General features: G+C 44.6%; 1 protein-coding gene across 1 annotated transcript in view; it reads left to right on the plus strand.

The window, feature by feature from the left end:
* The first annotated feature begins 529 nt into the window (after positions 1-529).
* The window catches only part of ssp3 (SCAPER domain-containing protein short spindle 3), a 173,908-nt gene continuing 149,174 nt past the window's right edge, over positions 530-25,263 (plus strand). Inside the window, exons 1-2 of the mRNA XM_080275255.1 lie at positions 530-604; positions 3,344-3,580. Coding sequence (XP_080131381.1) covers positions 539-604; positions 3,344-3,580 — 303 coding nt within the window. The 5' untranslated portion in view covers positions 530-538. The remainder of the gene's footprint in view (positions 605-3,343; positions 3,581-25,263) is intronic.

The raw sequence follows: 25,263 nt of genomic DNA on the forward strand, positions 1-25,263 counted from the left end.
TTGTTGACTTGTCTTGTTAATTTATGGTGTTGGTGTACCCTCAGGCAGCTGGTGCGGAACCTGCTGGTGGGGTACTTTGCTACCCCAGGAGACAAGCGGTCAGAAGTGTTACGTGTCATAGCAGAGGTACTGGATTTCTCTGGGGAGGAGCGGGCCAGAACAGGACTGGACACCCAAGGCTCTTCGTGGCTATCATCTATTGCTAACTTCCTTGCACCACCTGCGAGCAATGTTAGAGTCACATCAAAAGTGGATGTCCTCGACCACACTGTAAGTGATGGATGAGATATCCTTGGAAGGATTGTGTACTATTTTTTCTTTACATCATTGATACAAAATTTGTACATCATTGGTACAAAATCTGGTACATTAAGAATTAGTGTCGTTACTTTGCCGTTTCTTTGTATATAGGCCCAAAATAACGTATGAACTTTGATTGATTTATTGCCTCTCTCAACAGTCACTCTCGCAGGCTTTTATTAGATTCTTGGAAGATGAATCAAGCCCTCAGCCTAAGGCTCACCTTCCTGCCGTTCAGATGGCCCAGCAGACCACAGAGAAGGCTGAGAAAAAAGCACAAGCTAAAGCTCAAGCAGCCAGTAAGGTGAGACAGTAACACTGTATGTCTGTCAATCAGTCGACATCTTTAAAATAATGTATTCCATTCTCCCAGGAAGTGCTGGAGGAGAGCCATCCTAAGGTGGCACTGTGCACCCCAGGTGAGGAGCAGCAGCTATGCCTTTGACCTGGGAACAAAACTTGCCTAGTCTTCTGTGTGTCCTGCCAGGAGGAACTTGATCAGGCTGGCTGGGTGCTATCTTCCTTGTGAGGGCAGCTGCTGCATGAGCTTTTTTTTTTTTTTTTTTTTTTTTTAACTCAAAGGGAGATGACTCTCTGGCATTCGTTTTTCTCCTCCTCACACTTGCTGGGGACAATGAGAGCAATTCTGGGCTAGACACAGTACCTTTGCCAGGTTTGTTCCATACACATGACAAACACAAGATGAATGCGTAAATCTGTTCAGTATAATTCTTTCAGAGAATGGTTCTTTCTCACATGCACCACATCTCCATATATCAAACAACACCACAGTACATGGGTATGTGACAGGTGCAACACCTACACAAACACCTGTCCAATCATTCGAAACTACAATACTATCTGCCCCCTCCAACATTCCCCCAACTCACAGAAGCATTGCTACAGCAACTCAGCTGCTGCACACAAACATTACACATAATACACAGACCTACACTTGATGCACACTTCCTGGAAGATGCTGCATAAACACATCACACCCAAATGTTGATGGCCTCAACACAAAAATTACAAATTGACAAATATTTTCTTGTTCACAACATGCTCATTGTACATGTACAAGAAACGAGGCTCACATGCACACAGAAAACTCCACACAATAGTCAGAACTTTCACATCCACACAGACAGAACTGATGGCCATGGAGGAGGCCTCATCCATCCATCCTCTGCAAAGACACATCACAGTCTCTCTTCCAGAATGACACCACGTTCAAAAAACAGTTAGTGTCAAATCTGGCCTCAAACATGAAATAAATATTTTTTTAAATTTGCATTCCCCCAGCACCTCCCATGTTGTAGCAGTGCAATACAACCCTCAGCTTCTCCCCCTAACAGAGATACATAACTGTAATTGCTGGAGACTTGAACACAAAAAAAAAACTGTCTGGTACAAACACAGTGAAATCAACCTCTTAGGCCTCAACATTACATCACAGCTCAGCATCATGTGCATTTTCTGTGACATCTCACAATACACCTACACCCCACATCAAGCATACAGCTCTCCAATTTCCATTTTCCCCAGACATCACGTCTTGTTCACTTGCACTTTTGGTCACCACCACCTGGTGGAAAGTATCCAAACTCCCTTCAGATCACACTTCATTACCACAATAGGAATACACATCATTTTAGAGTAATAACAAATCACAGACACAAACTGTAGGAAAGCAGACTGGACAAAAATTACTGAAAAAACAGAACAACACTTCCGCACTCTAAATAACACTCCCATCACCAACATGGCTGGCACTTTATGAAATTCAAGATCATCTGATAAACTCCACATTCCATGAGGCAACAGAAGACACTGCAACCCAAACTTTGCACCACAGATTGTTTGCTTTATTAAACTGTGCAGCTTAGTCAAACACAGCTCCCCTCTCCCACACACACAGCACATTGTCACAAGGCTCCAGCAGTTAGACATCAAATTTTGTATAATATCATATTGATTATAAAGGCTCCAACATGCTTGCATTCATCAGCCATCATCACCTAATGGCAGTTCTCCATGCTGATCGATCTCTGGCAGCCTCTCTGTTCTCTCCCGAAGCCCAGAGGTCACACTCTAAGGCCCCCAAACTTTTGTAGGCTTCGGGCCACATTTATCAATGTTGGTATAAGTGGGGAAAATGACCATCCACCCATTCAATGTAGTGCTGCTTTGGGTGTCTGCCCTTTCTTCTCTTCCTTCCTTTCTCTTGTCATTCTTTCCTTCATTCTTTCCTCTCCCTTCTGCCTACAGGTAACTTTACACTCCCTCATATATCTTTTTTTCCTTCGCTCATTCCCCTTCCTTCTGCCTATGGATGATTCTACACTGAGTGACAAGCCAATTGGTTTCCTCTACACCAGGAAACCATTTACTACGTTGGGGGTGGTAACCATATAACCAAAGTATGGTGCCTGGTGGTTTAATGTGTAATTAAGGCGCTCCAATTGGATTGAGCCTGAGGAGCAAAGGAGCCCAGGGCTAGGCAATTTGGTTCTGACATCCAAGATGAGAGTGACCAGCCTCACTCATCCCTGAGTGGCATTACATGAGCAATCAACCCCAACCATCCGTTGGATATAAACACTTTGTTAATAATATTAATTAGTTGGAGTTGTAAATAAAATGCATGTATGTTTGTATGGAGACTTTTGTCTCACCTTGTATAATACCTTACAGTTATAATTATGCAGTGTCTATTAATGCCTTAATGATAGTGTGCAGATGTGTGATTCTTAACAATTTACTATGTGGCAGCATCACATTTCTCTTTATTGATGTTCAGCACAAGCAGTGCTCATTTTAAATCAGATGTGTTCCAAAATATCACATTATTTTTAAACATTCAGGACTGAAATTGGGGTAAACTGGCAGACTATAAAAGGTAGCAATGGAACTTTCATACAGTACAGGGATGCAGTTTTTCAGTAATTTAGTTGCTGTGGACTTGTAGCAGAAAAGAACATCATGAATGATAACTTAGTGCATTATGTTTGCTGAATGTAATGGATTTGCTTTTCTTACACAGATCAACCCATTTGTCAGCACTGGAGAAGTCAGTGGGCACGTTGACTCAGATTCACGCACTTCTTCACCCCTTTTGGCAGCTGCTTCTACCACCCCGAGCCTTCCCACTATCACCCCTTCCATCACTCCTGTTCCTGACCCCATCCCTGCCATCACCACCACACCAGCAATCTCCACCACCAAATACCTCAGTAATTTTCTTACTCCAGTGAAAGATGATGAAAATGCCAACAAACAAGTACTTGAGTAGGTTATGCAAAAGATTATTAACAGACAGAGTTGTAGTGGCAAAGCTTTATACTTAGTAGAATGATACACCACATGTTTCTTCCTTCTCAGTATCTAAGAGAACATACTGTGAAATTATTTTCCTTAGTTTCAGTATGGTAAAACTACTGTTGTTTAATTGAATGCTTTGCAATAGCATATGCCACATATACTGTGCAGTGCAGTGCCATTGATGGCATGAGAAACTGTTCTTTCTCAAGATGAAAAACTGTGATAATGGGTACTGTGTAAATGTAATTCATCATAATCATTGTCCTTTCCCTGTTTCCCACTGATAATTGGGATGAGTAGGGTACAGAAATGTAAAGGAGGAAAACAGAAGGAGAATGTATATAATGTACACAGTGTTTTACACATTGAGGAAAATGGGACTTTATTCTGTACACAGCTAGTTTTTATTATTTGTATTCATCATAGTGATCCTGATACATTGTGAAGGATTTACTTGTGTTGAAAACTTAAAGGTGATATATGTGGGTGATGGTATGAGGCTATACATAGCACTCTGCTAACTAACTTGTCTAACCTTACATTTTTAGCATTATATTACAGAGATTATGTTTTTCATGCACCTAAGGTTATTCTAGTATGCTCTAGGAGTCTTGCTAACTGAAGCATTTATTGTATTTTTATTGGTATTCTTATCATTGTAATCCAATTTTACACATTTTACATAGCGTAAGGAGATCCAGAACACAGGTCTTTATCTAATTTGAGAAATGCATCAAAGGAGGAAGGTTGGCCCCGTTTTGTGCTGCAGACTGCTTGCAACACAGACAAAGTGGAGTTGCTACAATCATACTGTATGTCAGTGCAGAGTTGGAAGAGGATTCTGCATTTATGTAATCACCTTAAACACCAAAAGTCTAAGAATCAGTAACAGCTAGCTAGTCCCAGTTACCCTTTCCCTTTACAAAAGGCTGTGTGATTGAATTCTAGAACAAGTGAACTTAGTTGACCACTCAGTGCCCCAGATACTGACGTGAAGAAGAATCAAAGTTAGTTTTAAGAAGAAACAAAATTTTGGGCACATAGAATCTTACCGTACTTTAAGAACTTTCATGTTATCTTTCTTCAGTAATATGCCACACATAGACAATTACAGTATTGGCACAGTGTGTACTGTATTATTAAGTAATCAAATGATATTGCTGAACAAAAAGTTTTCCAGCTGATATATTACAGTTGCTATATTAATAAGTACCCCACAGACACACATAGGTCATCTTCTGTAATGTTAATTGTGCATGAAATATTGTTGCTCCAGTGGCCAGTTAGACACTTAATACAGTGCCTTGTGAAGGAGCTGTTGATATAAATGCTGGTGAAGATAACTGTAAGTCAAGCTGAGATTTTTACACTGTTGGCTTGTTGAACTTCGAATATATGTATACACAGTGTTACTAAATATGTACAGTAAAAGTCCAATATTTCGGCATCCAATTCCCCGGCAAATCTGACATTTCGGCAGTTTTGAGAAATAGTCCCATTTACGAAAATCTCCGATCGTTCGGCAGATTCTCCGATTTTTTTCGTCAGTCTTGAAATTCTCCATGAGGCTCGCCAGCTAGCTACCCGCCTTTACCCGCCTTAGTGAGTGAGATAGTGAAAGTGATGGAACGAGTCTACCACTGCCATGAAGCTCAGAGGCTAGCTCTTTCTCCTATAGCATAAAGAGAGGACAAACATGTAGTGAGTCTAGCATGGGAAAGAGAATCTGTTTCGCCATTCTTCCGCCATTCTTCCGAGTTGTTGCCGTGCTGCTGCCGACTTCTCTTGATTCTTCTGTGTGCTTTGTGAACTTCGTACCGAAATACCTCTGAAATTACTATTCGAGTGTGCTGTAAGCACCGTAACATCAGACAGGAGCTTTGTAACACCTGAGTGGACCAGCCGTGTGTTGTGAACAGTATAAACATCTTCTGCGTGCTTTGAAAATGGCCTCCACGTGTGGAAAGTTAACTGGTGTTAGCAAGAAGTGTACACATAAGATGTTGACTATTGCTCGGAAAATTGAGCTGTTGAAAAAATTAGAGGCTGGCATGAGTAGGAAACAGATTATGGATGAGTTTAACGTAAGCTCCTCTGCTCCCTCCTCTCCATCACCAACAGCAGTCTCTGAACCTCAAGCTCTACTGCCGCAGCAACAGGGAGAAGAGTCCTTAGAGCCTGTTGCAGGACCCTCTACTGCTGGGGACTTCTTCCAGCAGTAGCAGACTCCAATCAACCCCTTCTATTGTACATATGTAAATAAGGAACCTACTATAAGTTTAGGTAAGTGCATGTGAACTTGTAGGCCTACTGTACCATTACATTTATATACAGTATGTTCACTAATTTCTTTATTTTTCATATTCATGTATAGTACTGTATTCATTACAGTATTGTACAGTATCAAACAGTATACAGTACTCTCTCCAAACACATTTGTAATGATATGAGTAATGATGATGTTCACCGAAACATATAAGGTACTGAGTGGGTAGGGTTTTCGATAATTCGGCAATTTTGATATTTCGGCACTTGCCTGGTCCCATAGGTGCCGAAAAGTCGGACTTCTACTGTATGTACATGTTCGATATTAGTTAAAAGTTAAAGTATTCGTCTGTAGAAAATTGTACATACAAAGTATCACATTACCATTTTGATTACTGATTATCAGGAATACATTGGTTAAGTTTATTTTTTATTTTTTCTTATGTATGCAGTATGTTAGACAGAAGTTTTACTGGCTTAACTGCAGGGCTTTTATATAACATGTTGGTAATAGAACTTTAGGTGCTAAACATATTATTATAGTTTTTTTTTTTTTAATATAGTTGATGCTGGTGTGGCAGTGTAAATATATATGAAGATAATTATGTCTTCAAAACAGTTGTATGGTCAGTTTTTTGTTATCCAGATCGTATCCTGGGTTGTAAAAAAAATACTTCCGTGACAACTTGATTCACCAACATATTAATCAGTCTTTATCCCCAGCAGTTACTCTTATATAACTTGTATTTCAGTTGTATCGGAGTAAGAGTGGTCTTCTGTATGTAGGTATCGTATGCCACATAATGCAAGGGTTACGTGGTTATGTAGACTCACCAAAAAGTATCTGAATGCTGGACACACCTGCAGATTTGAAACATATGACCAAAGAATGTGAAAACCACATTCTTTGTACATACCTCTGTCAGTATGGTTTCTCCACCATACATCAGTGTAGTAGCAGTAGTAAAAATAACAGCAGAGTAACCTTGGTCTGCCTGGCCAAGCAGCCCATCGACAGCAGGCAGGCAGTTGGCTACATTAACGGCCATACCACATTGAATGCACCGCTTCTTGTCCAGTTGGTGAAGTTAAGCAGTATTGGGTCTGGTTAGTACTGTACTTGGATGGGTGACCGCCTAGGAACACCAGATGCTGTTGGCGTTGAGTTTTGTGGTTGGTAGGGGCACTCATCATCCACTAACTCTATGTAGTGCTGCTCTCGGGTGCCGGCTCTTTTCTCTTTTCCTTCCTTCTCTCCATCCTTCTTCCTCTGTCTTTCTCTGCTTCATTCTTTCCACTTCTTTTTATCTACCGGTGACCACACTGAGTGATGAGCCAAATGGTTTCCTGTAACCAGGAAACCATTTACTATGCTGGGTGGTAACCATATAACCAAATTATAGTATCTGGTGGTTTAGTGGGCAATTAAGACGCTCCAGTTGGATTGAGCCTGTGCAGGTTTATATCCAAGGGATGGTTGGGGCTTACTGGTCAGGTAATGCCACTCAGTGATGAGTGAGGCTGGTCACTCTCATCTTAAATGTCAGGACCAACAGCATAGCCCCAGGCTCCTACGCTTCTCATGGGGCAGCACTGGATTAGATGATGAATCATAGGGCAATGTAGGATTGGATGATGGACGGATGGATGAATGATAAAATACTCGTACAATGAACTAATGTTCTCTTGTGTTGGACAGCATTTGCCACAGCAAGATGTGGGAAAAAGTGTGGAGATTGGTTTCCTGGATGGATGCTGCATTTGTGCCTCTCCACCCAGTTAACAGGAGCACCATAAGATTCCACAGTACCCTGTTATTTGGTTGATGTGGTTACCATCCAGCATTTTAAATGGATTCCTGGATTGCAGGAAACTTTTAGGCATGTCACTCGGTGTGGAGTCACTAAGGAAGTAGGCAGCAGCACTACATTAAGTGAGTAGAAGATGGTCACCAAAACCTACCACTACACCAATGTAATCGCTTCAATTGCATCACCCCACAACCAGGTTACCAACCATTCTGAGATGCGTTCCGTTCATTTTACACTCATTGTACCAAGGTGTACAATTCGGGTAATTTTTGGTGGTGTATGTTCAGGAAAATTAAACTGCTGGAGTGGAAGAATGTCCATGTACATAATTATTTATATGCATTTTTTATAGGTATTGTGCCTTTATAAACGATGTGAATTATAAGATTATGTTTATTGTGCAGGCAAAGTAATCTGTATTCATCAGGCATAGTGTAGTTGTACATAATTCCATGTATAAAGTATTACTAACATTTGGTGAAGTAATACAATTGATTTGCCATCCATGCAGATGTCCTTTTATTTTCTTTCTGGATTTTTTTTTCCTTTTTTTTTTTTTCAGCAACCGTGGCTCAGTTAATGGGGTGCTTCTGAAAAGCCTAGTATTCCGTCAGATGGCTCCACTGTAGCGGTAAACACATTCCTGCGCTGTTTAAAAAGCATAATTTTATTTGTTAAATATTTACACTGTTGTGTGAAATTGTGAATCATGGTAATGTCATATGCCGTAATATAAATAATACAAATAGAACACGTATATATAACGTATCATGAATTGTTTATATGTATCATAAACTGAAATTAAAATATCATTGATGGCATGTGATGGCAATCCGCCATTTCAGTGGTCCTATATTATTTAATTTCTGCTACATTTAGTGCAAGTTAGATTCTTAATACATAGTTTGTTCAGAGTGTAAAGTACGCCTAGTGGGTATCTTGCCTCATCCAGTCTCTATGTGGGCAGAAATTTAATGTTGAGTAAATACTGGCATTCACCATCATAAATCATCCGGTCTGAGGAACCGTCCCAAAACCAAGATCGTTTACGCCTCATTTTTTGCCTGGTCTCACCGAGGATAGACAGACGACTGTGGAAGGTAGACAAGCCAAGACATCGCCTCCAAACGATCCACAAGATTCACACGGAGTCAAGTTCAGTATTCACGATTTTATATATATATATATATATATATATATATATATATATATATATATATATATACACACACACACACACACATGCAAACGTGAGAACACATGACGAGTAAATACTACTGCATCCTCTTAAATGTCTACCCCCTGTGAGATTGCATCCAGGTCAAGAGGACTGGTATGTGCACAAGCTACTGACTCAGTCAGTGGAAGATCTTACAAACATGTGTGTGTGGACAGGTGGCCTGGAGACAGTTCTCACATGACCATACCATTAGGGACTTGCCAAGAGGGGGCAATGTGTGTGATATTGATGATAAGATGACCTTAAGGTATTTATTTGGCAGGCACTTGGTGAAATGTAAAAATTTAAATAACCACTATTTCTCAACAGAAAAAGACAAAACTTCACTGTAACACATTACAAAAAGCTACAATGATACATATGAATATGACTCACTCATGGTGCAAGGAAGCTGCAGGGGAAGGTCTCTCTCTCTCTCTCTCTCTCTCTCTCTCTCTCTCTCTCTCTCTCAGATCAACAGTCAGGAACTCACATTACTGAATTACGTGTGTTTGTGGGTGTGTCCATTTACGACAGTAATGTAACCAACGTCGGGTACAGGGACATGAGAAATGGGCGTAGCTTAGTTAACAGCTAGAGAGGCAAGATGTGGGAATGACAATTACACAAAGATATCTCTCAGTGAAACACACTGCCTATACAGTCACTTATGAACCAATGACGAATGTTATGAATATAGCTCGTTTCTACTCTGAGTGAATCCGTGACATTACACGCCATCAAAATAAAATTTTTCATGGAAACTTGACATTCCTCGTGAAAAAACTTAAACACGGGACTGTCTTGTGGTGCGCATGCGTGAAGGAAGCGATCAAAATGTTGAATGCCAGTATTTACTCAACATTAAATTTCTGCCCACAAAGAAACTGGATGAGTCTAGATACCCACTATAGGCGTACTTTACAGACTGAACAGACAATGTATTAAGAACCAAATTTGCACTAAATTTAGCAGAAATTAAATAATATAGGGTCACTGGAAGGACGGGTTGCCATCACATGCCATCAGTGATATTTTAATTTCCGTTTATGATAAATATAAACACTTCACGATACGTTATATATACGTGTTATATTTGTATTATTTATATTTCGGCATATGACATTACCATGATTCACATTTTCACACAACAGTATAGATATTTAACAAAGAAAAATATGCTTTTTAAGCAGCGCGGGGCATGTGTTTACTGCAACAGTAGGGCCATCTAGTGGAATACTAGCTTTGAAAGCACCCTATTAGAACACGCTGCTCTGACCAAAGGGTCGGAGGTTGGAAACAACGAGTCCACTCAAGGGTCATTGGTAGGCATTAGAAAGGGCATCCAGTCATAAAGCGCTACATGTCCCAAATCAAAGTCCTCTACCCAGGGGCAACGCCTTAGCCCTTATCAACATGGCGTAAAAAAAAAAAAAAAAAAAAAAAAAAAGTGTTTATCTCGTATTACCAGAGGTAAGGATTCTTTCATTACAACCCTGTAGCATCAGTGGAATAGGGTGGTACTCCCAAGGTTGATGACAGAGCTGGAACTCCCATTTCATCAGCCCTCAAAACCTAGTTCCTGACCATCTTTCTTTGCTGAAAACTTCAGTGTTTTAGTACACAGAGGGTTGGCCAACATTCTCTCATACACGTTCGTCTGTCTACACGAAACTTCGTGCACATTACGCATCACACTTGCACTCTCAAGATTACGAGAAATAGCATCCAAACATCCATCTTCAGAGTTCCAAAGGGCGAGGACCACAAATGCCACTGGGGATTATCATATGAGATGTACCGAATGCTGTCTGATACTCTTCCCTCTTAAGCTGTATGTATAGTTTATCAGACTTAACATGGCTGAGATCTTATATTTGGTGCTTATTTCTCATAGCATAATTACAAAGTTGGGAATCTACGAGTGGTTGGTCAGTGGGGTGTGCCAGCTGAAGTAGATGGGAATGGTAGTGCTTTGGTGGACATCTGTGCTTGTAAGGGGTTGGCAATTGCCAACACCTACTTCCGTCATAAGATGATCCACCGGTATACATGGAGAGTAATGAGGAGGATGGATGGTGAACTTGTTGAACGAAAGGCAATGATAGACTACGTGTGTGTGGATGAGCGAATGAGAAGACAAGTGTTAGATGCAAGAGTGTGGAGAGGGTGGGGGAATGGAGTCTCGGACCATCACTTAGTGATGGCCAAGGTAAAGATGCAAAGAAAGTGGTTGAGGAGGCGAAGGGGAAGACAGGAGGAAGCAGCTCCTGTGAGAAGAGTGGAGAAATTGCAAGATAGTGAGAAAATGACAGAGTATAAGAGCATAGTGGAAGAAAGATTGGGAAGGTATGAGCTAGAGCAGATGGAAGGGGTGGAAGACGTATGTAAGATATTCACGGAAGAGATAGGCGCAGCGTGTGAGGCGGTTTGTGGAGTGAGGAGGAGATGCAAGGGACAGCATGGTGGAATGATGAGGTGAAACGAGCTTTGGAACAAAAAGAAGAAAGCATATGGTGAATGGTTGGCGAGTAGAGGTAGGGGAGAAGGTGAGAGAGAGAAGAGAGAGGTATATGTGAGCAGGAGAAGGGAGGTTAAGAGACTGGTGAAGGAGAGTAATAAGAAAGTGGATGAAGAGTTTGGGAGGAATCTGAGTATGAAATGGAGGGAGAGTAAGAAAATGTTTTGGAAGGAGGTAAAGAAAGTAAGGTAGTGTGAAAGGGGAAATAATAGGGGAGTGAAAGATAGGTATAATAGATTGTTGGTGGAGAAGAGAGAAATTGAGGAGATGAAAGGAGCACTTTGAGGATTTGTTGAATGTAGAGAGTGAGAGCAGTGTGAGTATAAGTGGTTGGGGAATGGCTGGGAGAAGAAGAGATGAGAGGAGGGAGGAAGAGATCAGTATGGCGGAAGTAGTGGAAGCGATGAAAAAGATTAAGATGGGAAAGGCCCAAGGAATTGATGGAGTGTGTGTTGAAATGCTTAGATATGGGGGTGAGATTGTTGTGGAGTGGATATGGAAGTTGTGTAGATCGGCTTGGGAAGAGGGAAGGGTTCCAGAGGACTGGAAATCAGGTATAATTGTTCCTCTGTACAAAGGAAAAGGGGAGAGAGAAGTATGTGGTAACCATAGGGGTATTTGCCTTCTTAGTGTGACTGGTAAAATATATGGTAGAATACTCATTGATAGGGTTAGGCATATGACAGAGGAGCTAGTTGGAGAAGAACAAGGGGGATTTAGGAAGGGAAAAGGGTGTGTAGATCAGATATTTGTTCTAAGATGTTTAGTGGAGAAGTATCTAGAGAAGGGAAGAAAAGTGTATGCTGCCTTCATGGACTTGGAGAAAGCTTATGACAGAATAGATAGGCAAGGTATGTGGAAGGTATTAAGAATATATGGAGTGGAGGGGAAATTGTTGAGTGCTGTGAAGAGTATGTACGAGGGGGCTAGGGCTATGGTGCGAGTGGATGGTGAGCTGAGTGAGTTCTTTGATTTCAATGTGGGACTGAAACAGGGGTGTGTGATGTCTCCATGGCTGTTTAATATATATATGGATGGGGTTGTAAAGGAGGTGCAAGGTAGGGCAGTGGTGTGGGGCTGGCCCTAATGAATGAGGGTGAGATTTGAAAGCTTCCGGTGTTGCTGTTTGCTGATGATACAGTATTGTTGAGTGAAGATGAATGGGAGTTGCAAGGTTTGGTGAATGAATTTGGGACAGTGTGTAGGAGGAGGAAGCTGAAAGTTAATGTAAACAAAAGTAAAGTTATGGTGTTTGAGAGGAATGAAGTCACAGAGTGTGCAGTGAGGTTGGATGGTGAGGATATGGAGAATGTGGGTGCATTCAAGTACTTGGGTAGTGTGATGAGTAAGGATGGAACTTTGGGGGATGAAGTAAGTGAAAGGGTACAGCAGGGAAGGAAGGTTGTTGGTACACTGAAAGCAGTGATGAGAAATAGGGAGGTGAGTATGGAAGTTAAGAAGTCACTGCATGATGGTATTGTGATCCCTACCCTGACGTATGGAAGCGAGGCGTGGACCTTGCAAGAGGGGAACAAGTCAAGAGTGAGAGCAGTGGAAATGAGTTATTAGAAAGGAGCATGTGGAGTGACGTGGAGGGACAGGTTGACGAATGAAGAAGTGAAGGAACGTTGTGGGGTAGATGTGGATGTGGTTGAGAAGATTAGGAGAAATACACTGAGGTGGTTTGGACATGTGGAGAGAATGGAGAATGAAAGACTGACTAAGAGGGTGTATGTAGGTGAGGTGGAGGGAGGGAGAGGGAGGGGTAGACCGAGGATGAGGTGGAGGGATGGAATTGAGAGGTATATGAGGGAGGGGGGGGGTGAGTTGGGGGGAGGGTAGTCAAATGGTGGGTGACAGAGTGACTTGGAGGCGTTTTGTCTGCGGCCACCCTTTGCGGGATTAGGGCGTCGGGCTATAGATAGATAGATAATTACAGGCAGAAAAAGATGATAACACGGCTCTACATATCTTCAACAGCACTTTTTCGTGACTAGCATCATATTCTAATGTCAGGTTCTTGTTACAGCTCAGCATTCAAGATGGAGAGATGGCAATTTTAGGCCAAGTTAAAGTGAAATTCTGTATCCATTCCATAACACCTTTTCGTGACTATACCGGTCTTCCTCTAACACGGGCCAGATTCCTTCCTTGTGTAGGTCATTTTACTCATTTCACGTAGCCCAATGCCAAGAAATGACAATGGTATGGCTCTACATCTTTTACATAGCACTCCTTCGTGACTAGCATCATGTTTTGGTGTTCCTCTATTGTTACAACTCAGCATTCAAGATGGATAGATGGTAATTTTAGGTCCATTTAGGGAAAAGAGAGTATTGTTCTATATTCTAGTGTTAATGTATCCTTACAGCCCAGCATTTAAGGTGAGATGTCAATATTAGGCAAAGTGAAAGTGAATAAAGTATAGTAAACATCTAAGTATAATTTCTGACATTGCTACGGTCCCTGATGCTTCCTCTACGACTGTTTTCTCTTATGCACTCAGGCTTCTAAGACCCAATCCCAGCTGAATAAAATCGTCTGGAGTCTAATAAATAAAAGTACTAGGGTTGTCACGATCATTGGAGGGTTAATATTTACAGCATTAACGCTCTCAGACACTTATAAATAGCTCACAGGTGCATAACTGTCTCTTGTATTAGCTAGAATAAAATACTAGAGTTACCCTGAAGGTGAGAGGGCCTCCGTGCCCTCTAGTGGTTGTAAAAGTAGTTGGGTAAAATTTCACACGAGTTTCTGGGCTGAACAAGCATGGCATTCCATTGGTCAGTCAGTGGTACTCGGACGATAAGAGGGTGAGGCTGCGTCGGCTCCGTCTCCTGATGTAAGTGTTAAATTTTACTGTTTTAGGGTTAAATTTCGCTGTTTTTGCCATTAAGATGATTCAGATAAGACACAGAGGTATCTTGCTGCCAACCAGGAAGTGTCATAGGTCAGACAGAGTCAACAGATGAGGGCAATAGACGTCGTTTTGCTGGTTAGGGGGTAGTGATGGTGTGTAGGCTTCTCCTCTTGCTGCAAGTGTTGGGTTTTCCTGTTTTTGCCATTAAGGTGACTAAATTAGGACACGGGGATATCTTACGGTCAGCCAGGAAGCGTTGTAGGCCAAAGAAATTGTAGAAACTAAGGGAAATGGATGTAATTTTAATAGTTGTGTATCGTCACTTAGAGCTATAGCCCTAATTGTCAGTTTATCTATTGCCAGACGCCTTAAACACGTAAGGGGTGACCACAAACAAATCGCCTCCATGTCACCCTGTACCCTGCCATTTCGCTGCCCTTCCCCCAACGTACACCGTGTCTCTCGTGTACCTCTCTATTCCATCCCTCCATCCCATCCCCTTCACTATCCTCATTTTACTCTAACTTGGCCTAAATTGCAATCTCTTTATCTCGAATCCTGAGTTGTAACAATAGAATATTATGCTAGTCACGAAAAAGTGCTGTTTCAAAGACGCAACTGAGACACGTGAAAAGCTGCAAATGGACGAAAATTTGGGCCAAGTTAAGGTGAAAGGAGTAGAGTACAGAATCCTCCTTGATAACATAAAAGTTTCTGGATTAAAAAGAACTAGAAAAAATGATGATGATGATCATCATCATCATGATCATGATCATGATCATCATGATCATCATAATCATCTATCTACTGCTACTATCTACTGCCAAACACCTCAGTCATCATCATCATCATCATCATCATCATCATCATCATCATCAAATTTTTGCATACCTTCCCTCTTACAAACATGTAGACAGTTTGAGCTACACACTGGTATACGCTGAGAGTAAATACGCACACAGCACGCACCCAAGTACGCACACACTGAGAACGCACACGAACACGCACGCATTGAATATGCACACACTGAATACGCGCGCACTGAACACGCACACAATAAACACACACGCGCACACACGCACACACACTGAATATGCACACAATAAACAAGCACACAATAAACACGCACACACTGAACACGCACACACTGAACACGTACACACTGAACACGTACACACTGAACATGTACACACTGAACACGCACAATTTGACTACGTACACACTTAGCACGTACACACTGATGCACGCAAACACCGATGCACGCACACGCTGCGGCATGTACGCCCTAAACAAGCGCACACGGAGCAGGCTCACACTAATGCACGCACGTATTCATTCACGCAAATACTGATACCAGCACTGATCAAAGCACGCACGCACGCTAATATACGCACACAGATACACACAGGCACTGATACACACAGGCACTGATACACACAGGCACTGATACACACAAACTCAGATACGAGCACAGATACACGCACACAATGATGCACACACACACAGGTTCACGCACATACTGATACACACACACACACGCACACACACACGCACACACACACACACACACACACTGAACATGTACACACTGAACACGTACAATTTGACTAAGTACACACTGAACACACACAAATTGACTACATACACACTTAACACGTACACACTGATGCACGCACACACTGAACACGTACACACAGAACACGTACACACTGAACACGTACAATTTGACTAAGTACACACTGAACATACACAATTTGACTTCATACACACTTAGCACGTACACACTGATGCACGTACACACCGATGCACGCACACGCTGCGGCATGTACGCACTAAACACGCGCACACGAAGCAGGCACACACTAATGCACGCACGTATTCATTCACGCAAACACTGATACCAGCACTGATCAGAGCACGCGCGCACGCTAATATACGCACACACTGATACACACAGGCACTGATACACACAAACTCAGATACGAGCATAGATACACGCACACAATGATGCACACACACACAGGTTCACGCACATACTGATACACACACACACACACACACACACACACACACACACACACACACACTGATGCATAGACTCAGTGATGCTCGGATATTTTAATGCACACGCACGCACGCAAGCGCGCACTCACACACACATATACACACACATACACACACACACACACACACACACACACACACACACACACGCACACACACACACACACACACACACACACACACACGCACACACACACGCACACACACACACACACACACACGCGCTCACACACACACACACACGCGCACACACACACACACACGCACACACACACACACACACACACACTCTCACACACACACACACACACACGCACACACACACACACACGCACACACACACGCACACACACGCACACACACACGCACACACACATACGAACACACACACACACACTCACACCCACACACACACAGACACAGACACAGACACGCACACGCACACACTCACACACGCACTCACACACACACACACGCACACACACACACACACACACACACACACACACACACACAGAAACACACACAAAAAACACGTACACACTGAACACGCACACAATAAACACGCACACAATAAACGCGCACACAATAAACGCGCACACAATAAACGCGCACACAATAAACACGCAGACACTGAACATCTACACACTGAACACCTACACACTGAACACCTACACACTGAACACGCACAATTTGACTAAGTACACACTGCACACACAAAATGACTTCGTACACACTTAGCACGTTCACACTGATGCACGCACACACCGATGCACGCACACACTGATGCACGCACACACTGATGCACGCACACACCGATGCACGCACACGCTGCGGCATGTACGCACTAAACACGCGCACACGGAGCAGGCACACACTAATGCACGCACGTATTCATTCACGCAAACACTGATACAAGCACTGATCAGAGCACGCACGCACACTAATATACACACAGGCACTGATACACACAGGCACTGATACACACAGACACTGATACACGCACACTCAGATACGAGCACAGATACACGCACACAATGATGCACACACACAGGTTCACGCACATACTGATACACACACACACACACACACACACACACACACAGCCACAAAACAATTGGTGGGTCATATTTATCTGACGTGTCGGTGTGTGGAGATAGATAAGAAATAGAGAGAGAGAGAGCGGGGGGAGGGGCAATGAGGCAAGTCAGGCAGGGAGGAGGAGGGTAGACTGCTGCTGTTCGTGTTCCTCCTCCAAATTCCCCTGTTCGTCAACGCGTAATAGGATGGCCGGGGATAATGTACAGATGGAAGGCAAAAAAGTGGCAGGAGATGAATTATTTAAAATGGTGATCCCTGAACCTTACTTGCATCAAATCGTTCGTATCGTATTTAAAGGATCTAACATGCTTGCATGCGTCGTCGGCCTTGGTCACATAATGGCGGCTCTCCACACTGCACAATTTTGCAGCCTCCCTATTCACTCCCTTATCCCTGAAGTCACACACTATGACCTCGTCGCAGGCCTTTTCCGGTCTGCCTCTCGTAGCCCTTCCTGCGACGTTCACACCTCTCTCTCCTCACCCAGTTGTCATCCTCCATCCTTTTCACATGTCCTAACCACCTGAAGTCTATCCCTCCTCATCACAACAATACACTTTTGTCCCATTCCTCCTCTTAATTCGTCAATAGTAAACCTAGCCTCCCCCCCAAACCCAGGCCTAGCATTTAAGTAAGAGCTACACGTCCATCTAATCATTGTTATTTCTGTGCGAAATGTGTTTACGTAATCCTTGGGTTAGGTAAAGATTCGTTTATTCCCCTGAACCAGAGTGACATCATTCTTATTTTATTCTTATTGTTATCAAGCTCATTTTTATTCAGCTTACGAGCAGCCTCTCGTACTAAAGATTTTATTAGTACTGTATCTGACTCCTTCAGTTTGAAAAGTGTACCCTAAGCTCAATAAAATCATCAGGCTGTTGCAAGAATAAAATGAACGACGTTTCCTGGCTGAATGGGTTAGCACTAACATGATCATTTGCCCCGACATTATCCGATTTATTCACCATCTCGATGACTGACTGACACAATTTTGGCAGTCATGGTCGATGACAGTATGGGGCTTTGACCATAATGGCTTTCAGGTTGGCTCTCATGACTGTACAGTTCACATATTTGCATAAAGATTGTGATTTACACCCTTCCTTGATCAGGGCACGTGTTCTGACGTCGTGCGTTGTGTGAACTATGGGGGGAGGGGGGTGAAGATTGGCAGTACCCCCACCCTCCCAAGAAATTACTTAAAAGAAATAATTCGTGTACTTTATTGGATGACGTGGCTGTGGACGTATTATAACTACATATTTACACGGTAAAGCAATTCCAGTTTGACACGAGCTGTAGACAATGCTGGTGCTCTTGGGTCTAAAGAAGCTATTTTTTCGGTGACAATCCCTACTAAGAAATGAGTTCATTATTCACACACCTGTCCGGCAAGGGAGATACAATAATCCTGGTTAACATCTGTTTATTTCAAAGGTGCCCTGAGGTTTATGAAAAGTCCCAAACACTCCTTGCTAATTCACCAGCCGATGGAAAATATGTTAAATACCATTGTTAAGTTTGCCAACATTTACAAACAACCACACTGATATATTTCCAGAGGTAGATTTTTGTGATTTGCGTCGTAGCAGTGGCTAATTGTACACACCATCTCTAAACTCCCACCTTCTCTATGCCCGCTACTCCAGTCCCCCTTCCCTACCCCCTCACCTCTTCCCTACCCCCTCACCTCTTCCCTACCCCCTCACCTCTTCCCTCTACCCCTCACCTCTTCCCTCTACCCCTCACCTCTTCCCTCACCTCTTCTCTTACCCCCTCACCTCTTCTCTACCCCCTCACCTCTTCCCTCTACCCCCTCACCTCATCCCTACCCCCTCCTCTTCCCTACCCCTCACCTCTTCCCTATACCCCTTCACCCTCTTCCCTCTACCCCCTCACCTCTTCCCAACCCCCTCACCCCTTCCCTCTACCCCCTCACCTCGTCCCTCTACCCCCTCACCTCTTCCCTCTACCCCCTCACCTCTTCCCTCTCCCCCCCCTCACCTCTTCCCTACCCCCTCATCTTCCCTACCCCCTCCCCTTCCCTGCCCCCTCACATCTTCCCTCTACCCCCTCCCTCTACCCCCTCCCCTCTTCCCAACCTCCTCACCCCCTTCCCTACCCCTTCATCTCGTCCCTACCCCCTCCCCGCTTCCCTACCTCCACACCGTTTCCCTTCTACCCCCTCACCTCTTCCTTCTACCCCCTCACCTCTTCCCTCTACCCCCTCACCTCTTCCCTCTACCCCCTCACCTCTTCCCTCTACCCCCTCACCTCTTTCCTCTACCCCCTCACCTCTTCCCTCTACCCCCTCACCTCTTCCCTCTACCCCCTCACCTCTTCCCTCTACCCCCTCACCTCTTCCCTCTACCCCCTCACCTCTTCCCTCTACCCCCTCACCTCTTCCCTACCCCTCACCTCTTCCCTACTCCTTCACCTCTTCCCTCTACCCCCTCACCTCTTCCCTCTACCCCCTCACCCTCTTCCCTCTACCCCCTCATCTCTTCCCTCAACCCCCTCCACTGTTCTCTACCCCCACCTCTTCCCTACCCCCCACCTCACCTCTTCCCTACCCCCTCACCTCTTCCTTCTACCACCCACCTCTTCCTTCTACCCCCCTCCCATCTCCCTGCTACCAGTCAAACCTCCCCTACCCTCACACCTCTGCTCTTCACCTCTCAGGTTGAATTTTTCCGTTGACACGAAGAAGAAGAGGATTTTCGCACGACCAAGCAGGCAGAGGATATTTACACGGCCAGGCAAGCAAATGATATTTACACCGACACGAGAGAACAGGAGATGGAAATAATAGCTTTCTACCCAAGTAAAATGTATTTTAACCATATTTAAACTTTTTGAAATGTGAAATATTTTCTTCTGAGCTTTTCTCACATCGTACACTGTCATGCATTTTGTTTATTGTTAAAAGAGTGATTTTCACACACACACACACACACACACACACACACACACACACACACACACACACACACACACACATACACATATACATACACGCACACATGCACGAAACACGCACACGCACCACACACGCACAAATCTCTCTCTCTCTCTCTCTCTCTCTCTCTCTCTCTCTCTCTCTCTCACGCAGACAAATTTTGCACGAGAGCACTGATAGCTGTGTGGTGGTTGTGATGGTGATGATGTCAGCGGTGTTGGTGGTGGTGGTGTGTGGTTGTGATGGTGGTGGTAGTACGTGGTTGTGGTAGTGGTGATAGTGTTATGCTGGTGGTTGTATTACGATGGAGTGTGGTTGTGGTGGAGTGTGGTTGTGGTGGTGGTGGTGGTAGTGTGGGTGTGGTGATGGTACAGTATGGCTGTGAAGAACTTAAAGGAAGGATGTGTGGAATGGGAAGGAATTGGGTGACAAGTTGGGGTTAGAAGACATTGACGTAAGTTTGCAATATAATGTTGGTGTTATGGAAAATAAATCTCTCAGGGAAATGCGCTCCGAAGCCTCCTATGCCACCCAGAATACGGGACATAGGCTCAGCAGTAGCATATAGTGCGTACTTTGGCCTAATTGATATTTGCTCCACAGAAATCGATGGAAACGACGGAGGACGAGATGTCAACCCTGATCAGCGAGATGGCAACTGCAGGCGAGGGGGAAGGCGAAGCTGCAGCCCCTGAAGACGGGATGGCAACCTCAGAAGACGAGATGGCAACCTCAGAAAAAGGGGTTGCAACTACGGAAGAAATGGCAACTGTAGACGACGAGATGGCCTCTCGAGAACATGGCAAGCCCTGCAGAGGAACTGGTGCAGCGTGTGTTGTAGCTTGTACTGATAGGTGATGTTGGTAGGGAGAGTAGCAGCAGCTGTGGTGGCACCTGTATAGCGTTACTCTGGTAGGCATTGCATTCCTTAGGCACCTTTGATGTTCCTGTATTTCCCCAGGCGATGCAGAGACGGCTGCGAGGGAGAGACGAGACGGCCGAGAGACCAGGGGAGACCGGAGAGCCTGCAGGGAGATCGGAGCGCCAGACAGGACAGGTGACAGGTTGTATTTTTCTTTGTATTTTCCTTTAGGGTGTGATTGTGTGTGCGTGCTTTGTGTGTGTGTGTGTGTGTGTGTGTGTGTGTGTGTGTGTGTTTAGTTCCCAGCATGCTAGGCTGGGTGTGGCAGGTAGGTGGGTCTGGGGAGGGAGGTGGGGTGGGGGGAGGCGGGAGAGGGGGGACTTCCTTCCACTTCCATCTTCCTCTCCGTCTGTCCTGTCTGCCTGTCCTCAGCGCAGCCGAACGTGCTGGGATGGTGTGTCTGTCTGTTAGTGTCTGTCTGCTTTAGTGCTTCTTTCTCTTCCCACCTTTACTTTTTTATGCGCTGTTTCTTTTTCTGTCGTTCTAGAGTGAGCGTGATGGAGAGAGGGTAGAGGGGCGAGTAGGAGCGAGGGAGCGAGTTGGAGATAGACATAGGACCTACTACATAATATTAATTGCTAAAGGTATCTTGCCCGTATTTAACTGATATACTTTGATAACACTTGAAATATTTGCTCTAGTCCAATACTTTTGTGATATACTTTGAGAAACTTATACTTTGATATATAAAATCTTCTGCCAGAGTAACCTAACAGCTGCTGCCATTGCTACTTGTATACTTTGTAAATGTATTGTAATTGTAAACTCTCGTAAAACACTAAAGATAATAAAAGCATCAGCTGTATATCAACTTTACTTTGCCCTTTATGGTATTACAAATGACTAAAATACAATATCACAGAAAAAGTAAAGTATGCAAAGAAAGCATACAATGCTATACTCTAGTTCCCAAAGACATGGAAAATACAATATCACAGAAAAAGTAAAGTATGCAAAGAAAGCATACAATGCTATACTCTAGTTCCCAAAGACATGGAACAGAGTACACAGTAGACTCCAGCACAAGTTAAACGATTCTGTCCCGTCATCCTAAGAGGGTTTTCTGAAGCTGTAGGATTATCGTCAGAAGCTAGCAAAGAGTAAAAGTGACATCCGCAAACCGAGAGCTCTGCGTCCAGGGCTCCGCGGTTCAAGTCCCAGAGGTGGACAGATGTTTTGACATGTAGACGTTACCAGGGCGTAGCTTGGTGGCCTACCCTTTAATATTCTGGACTAATGGTGGTCTAGCCTCGTGCCCCTGCGCTCCACCTCATTAAAAAAAAAAAAAGGAAAGCCAAGGGTCATGAATGAACTAAAGGACTAAACTAAGCGGAGAAGAACAAAAATCGTAGAAGATCGCCCCAAATTTGATGAGACAGTGTACAGTAGTATAACTGAGTGAAATAGGCGTTGGATATGACGGAACTAAACGGCAGTTATACCCACCACTCTTCTGTACCCTACACTACCCTGATTCAGCCTACCCTACCCTACCCAGCCCTACACTACCGTACCCAGCCCTACCCTACCCAGTCCACCACCACCCAGCCCTATCTTACCCTGCCATAACCTATCCTACCCTCCCAAACGCAACTCGACCCATCCCTACCCCATACTGCCAAAACCAACCCAACCTTACCCCACCCTGTCAAGACCGACACAATCCTACCCCACCCTGCCAAAACCAACCCAGTCCTACTCCACCCTGCCAAACCCGACCAATCCTTTCCCACCCAGCCAAAAACAGACCCAATCTTACCCCACCCTGCCAAAACCGACCCCAGCCGACGACACCCGGCCAAAACCGACCCCATCCTACCCTACCCTGCCATAATCGACCCATCCCTACCCTACTCTGCCAAAACCAACCCAATTCTACCCCACCTTGCCAAATGCGACCCAATCCTTGCCCACCCTGCCAAAACCGACCCACACCTACCCTACCCTGTCCAAACCGACCCAATCCTACCTCACCCTTCCAAAACCGACCCAATCCTACCCCACCCTGCCAAAACCGATCCAATCCTACCCCACTCTACCAAAACCGAGCAAACCCTACCCCACCCTACCAAAACCAACTCAATTCTACTCCACTCTGCCAAAACTGACCTAATCATACCCCACCCTGCCAAAACCGACCCAATCCTGCCCCACCCTGCAAAAACCAACCGAAACCTAACCAATACTCTGCCAAAACCGACCCAACCCTTCCCCACCCTGACAAAACCGACCCATACCTATCCCACCCAGCCAAAACTGAGCCATTCCTGACCCACCCTGCCAACTCTGACCCAATCCTACCCCACCCTGCCAAAACCGACCCAATCCTACCCCACCCTGCCAAAACCGACCCAATCCTACCCCACCCTGCCAAAACCGACCCAATCCTACCCCACCCTGCCAAAACCGACCCGATCTTACCCTACCCTGCCATATCCGACCCAATCCTACCCCACCCTGCCAAAACCGACCCGATCTTACCCCCCACCCTGCCATATCCGACCCAATCCTACCCCATCCTGCCAAGACCGACCCAATCCTACCCCACCCTGCAAAAACCATCCAAGTCCTACCCCACCCTGCCAAAACTATCCCAGTCCTACCTCACCCTGCCAAAACCGACCCAACCCTACCCCACCCTGGCATAACCGACCCAACCCTACCCTGCCCTAACCAAACCAATCTTATCTAACTCATTTTCACTCTAACTCTTTCTTCAGTTTTCTTCATTCTTTCTCCAGACGATTTTCTTCCGCTCGGGAGAGGAATTTTGAATTTGAGGGTTAGATACAGTCAGCATCAACCTCTTCTCTGTCAGGGGATCTCCTAAGCTAAATAAAATCGTGCGGTCAGCTAGGACAAAGTAAATAAATCGTTCTTGGTCTGAAGGGTTACATGATTCTGTCCCGTCATCCTAAGAGGGTTTTCTGAAGCTGTAGGATATCGTCAGAAGCTAACAAAGTGTAAAAGTGACATCCGCAGACCGGGAGCTCAGCGTTCAACGCTCCGCAGTTCAAGTCCCAGAGGTGGACAGATGTTTTGACGTGTAGACGTTACCAGGGCGTCGTTTGGTGGCCTACCCTTAAATATTCTGGAATAATGGTGGTCAAGCCTCGTGCACCTGCGCTCCACCACATAAAAAAAATAAAAATAAAAAGGAAAGCCAAGGGTCATGAATGAACTAAAGGACTGAACTAAGCGGGGAAGAACAAAAATCGTAGAGAAGAACCCCAAATCTGATGAGACACTGTAGTATAACTGAGTGAAATAGGCGTTGGATATGACGGAACTATTATGATTTGTAATTATAATATGGAGTCCTAACACCCTGTCCAAACCGACCCAATCCTACCTCACCCTGCAAAAACCGACCCAATCCTACCCCACCCTGCCAAAACCGACCCAATCAAATCCCACTCTGCCAAAACCGACCAAAACCTAACCCACGCTGCCAAAACCAACCAAAACATAACCGACACAATCCTACCTCACCCTGCCAAAACCGACCCAATCCTACCCCCACCCTGCCAAAACCGACCCAATCTTACCCTACCCTGCCATAGCCGACCCAATCCTACCCCACCCTGCCAAAACCGACCCAACCTTACCCCACCCTGCCAAAAAAAACTCAATCCTACCCCACCCGGCCAAAACCGACCCAACGCTACCCCACCCTGCCAAAACCGAACCATGCCTATCACACCCTGCCACAACCGACCCAGTCCGCCCCCCCCCGGCCAAAACCGGCCCAATCCTACGCCGCCCTGCCAAAACTAACCCAACCTTACCCCACCCGGCCATAACCGACCCAACGCTACCCCACCCTGGCACAACCGTCCCATCCCTACCCTGCCTTAACCAAACCAGTCTTATCTAACTCATTGTCCACATTAACACTTTTTACCATTTTCATC

This window comes from Coenobita brevimanus, chromosome 61 (genome assembly GCF_032717465.1).
Source record: "Coenobita brevimanus isolate Jiangsu-jjx chromosome 61, ASM3271746v2, whole genome shotgun sequence".
Lineage (NCBI taxonomy): Eukaryota > Metazoa > Arthropoda > Malacostraca > Decapoda > Coenobitidae > Coenobita > Coenobita brevimanus.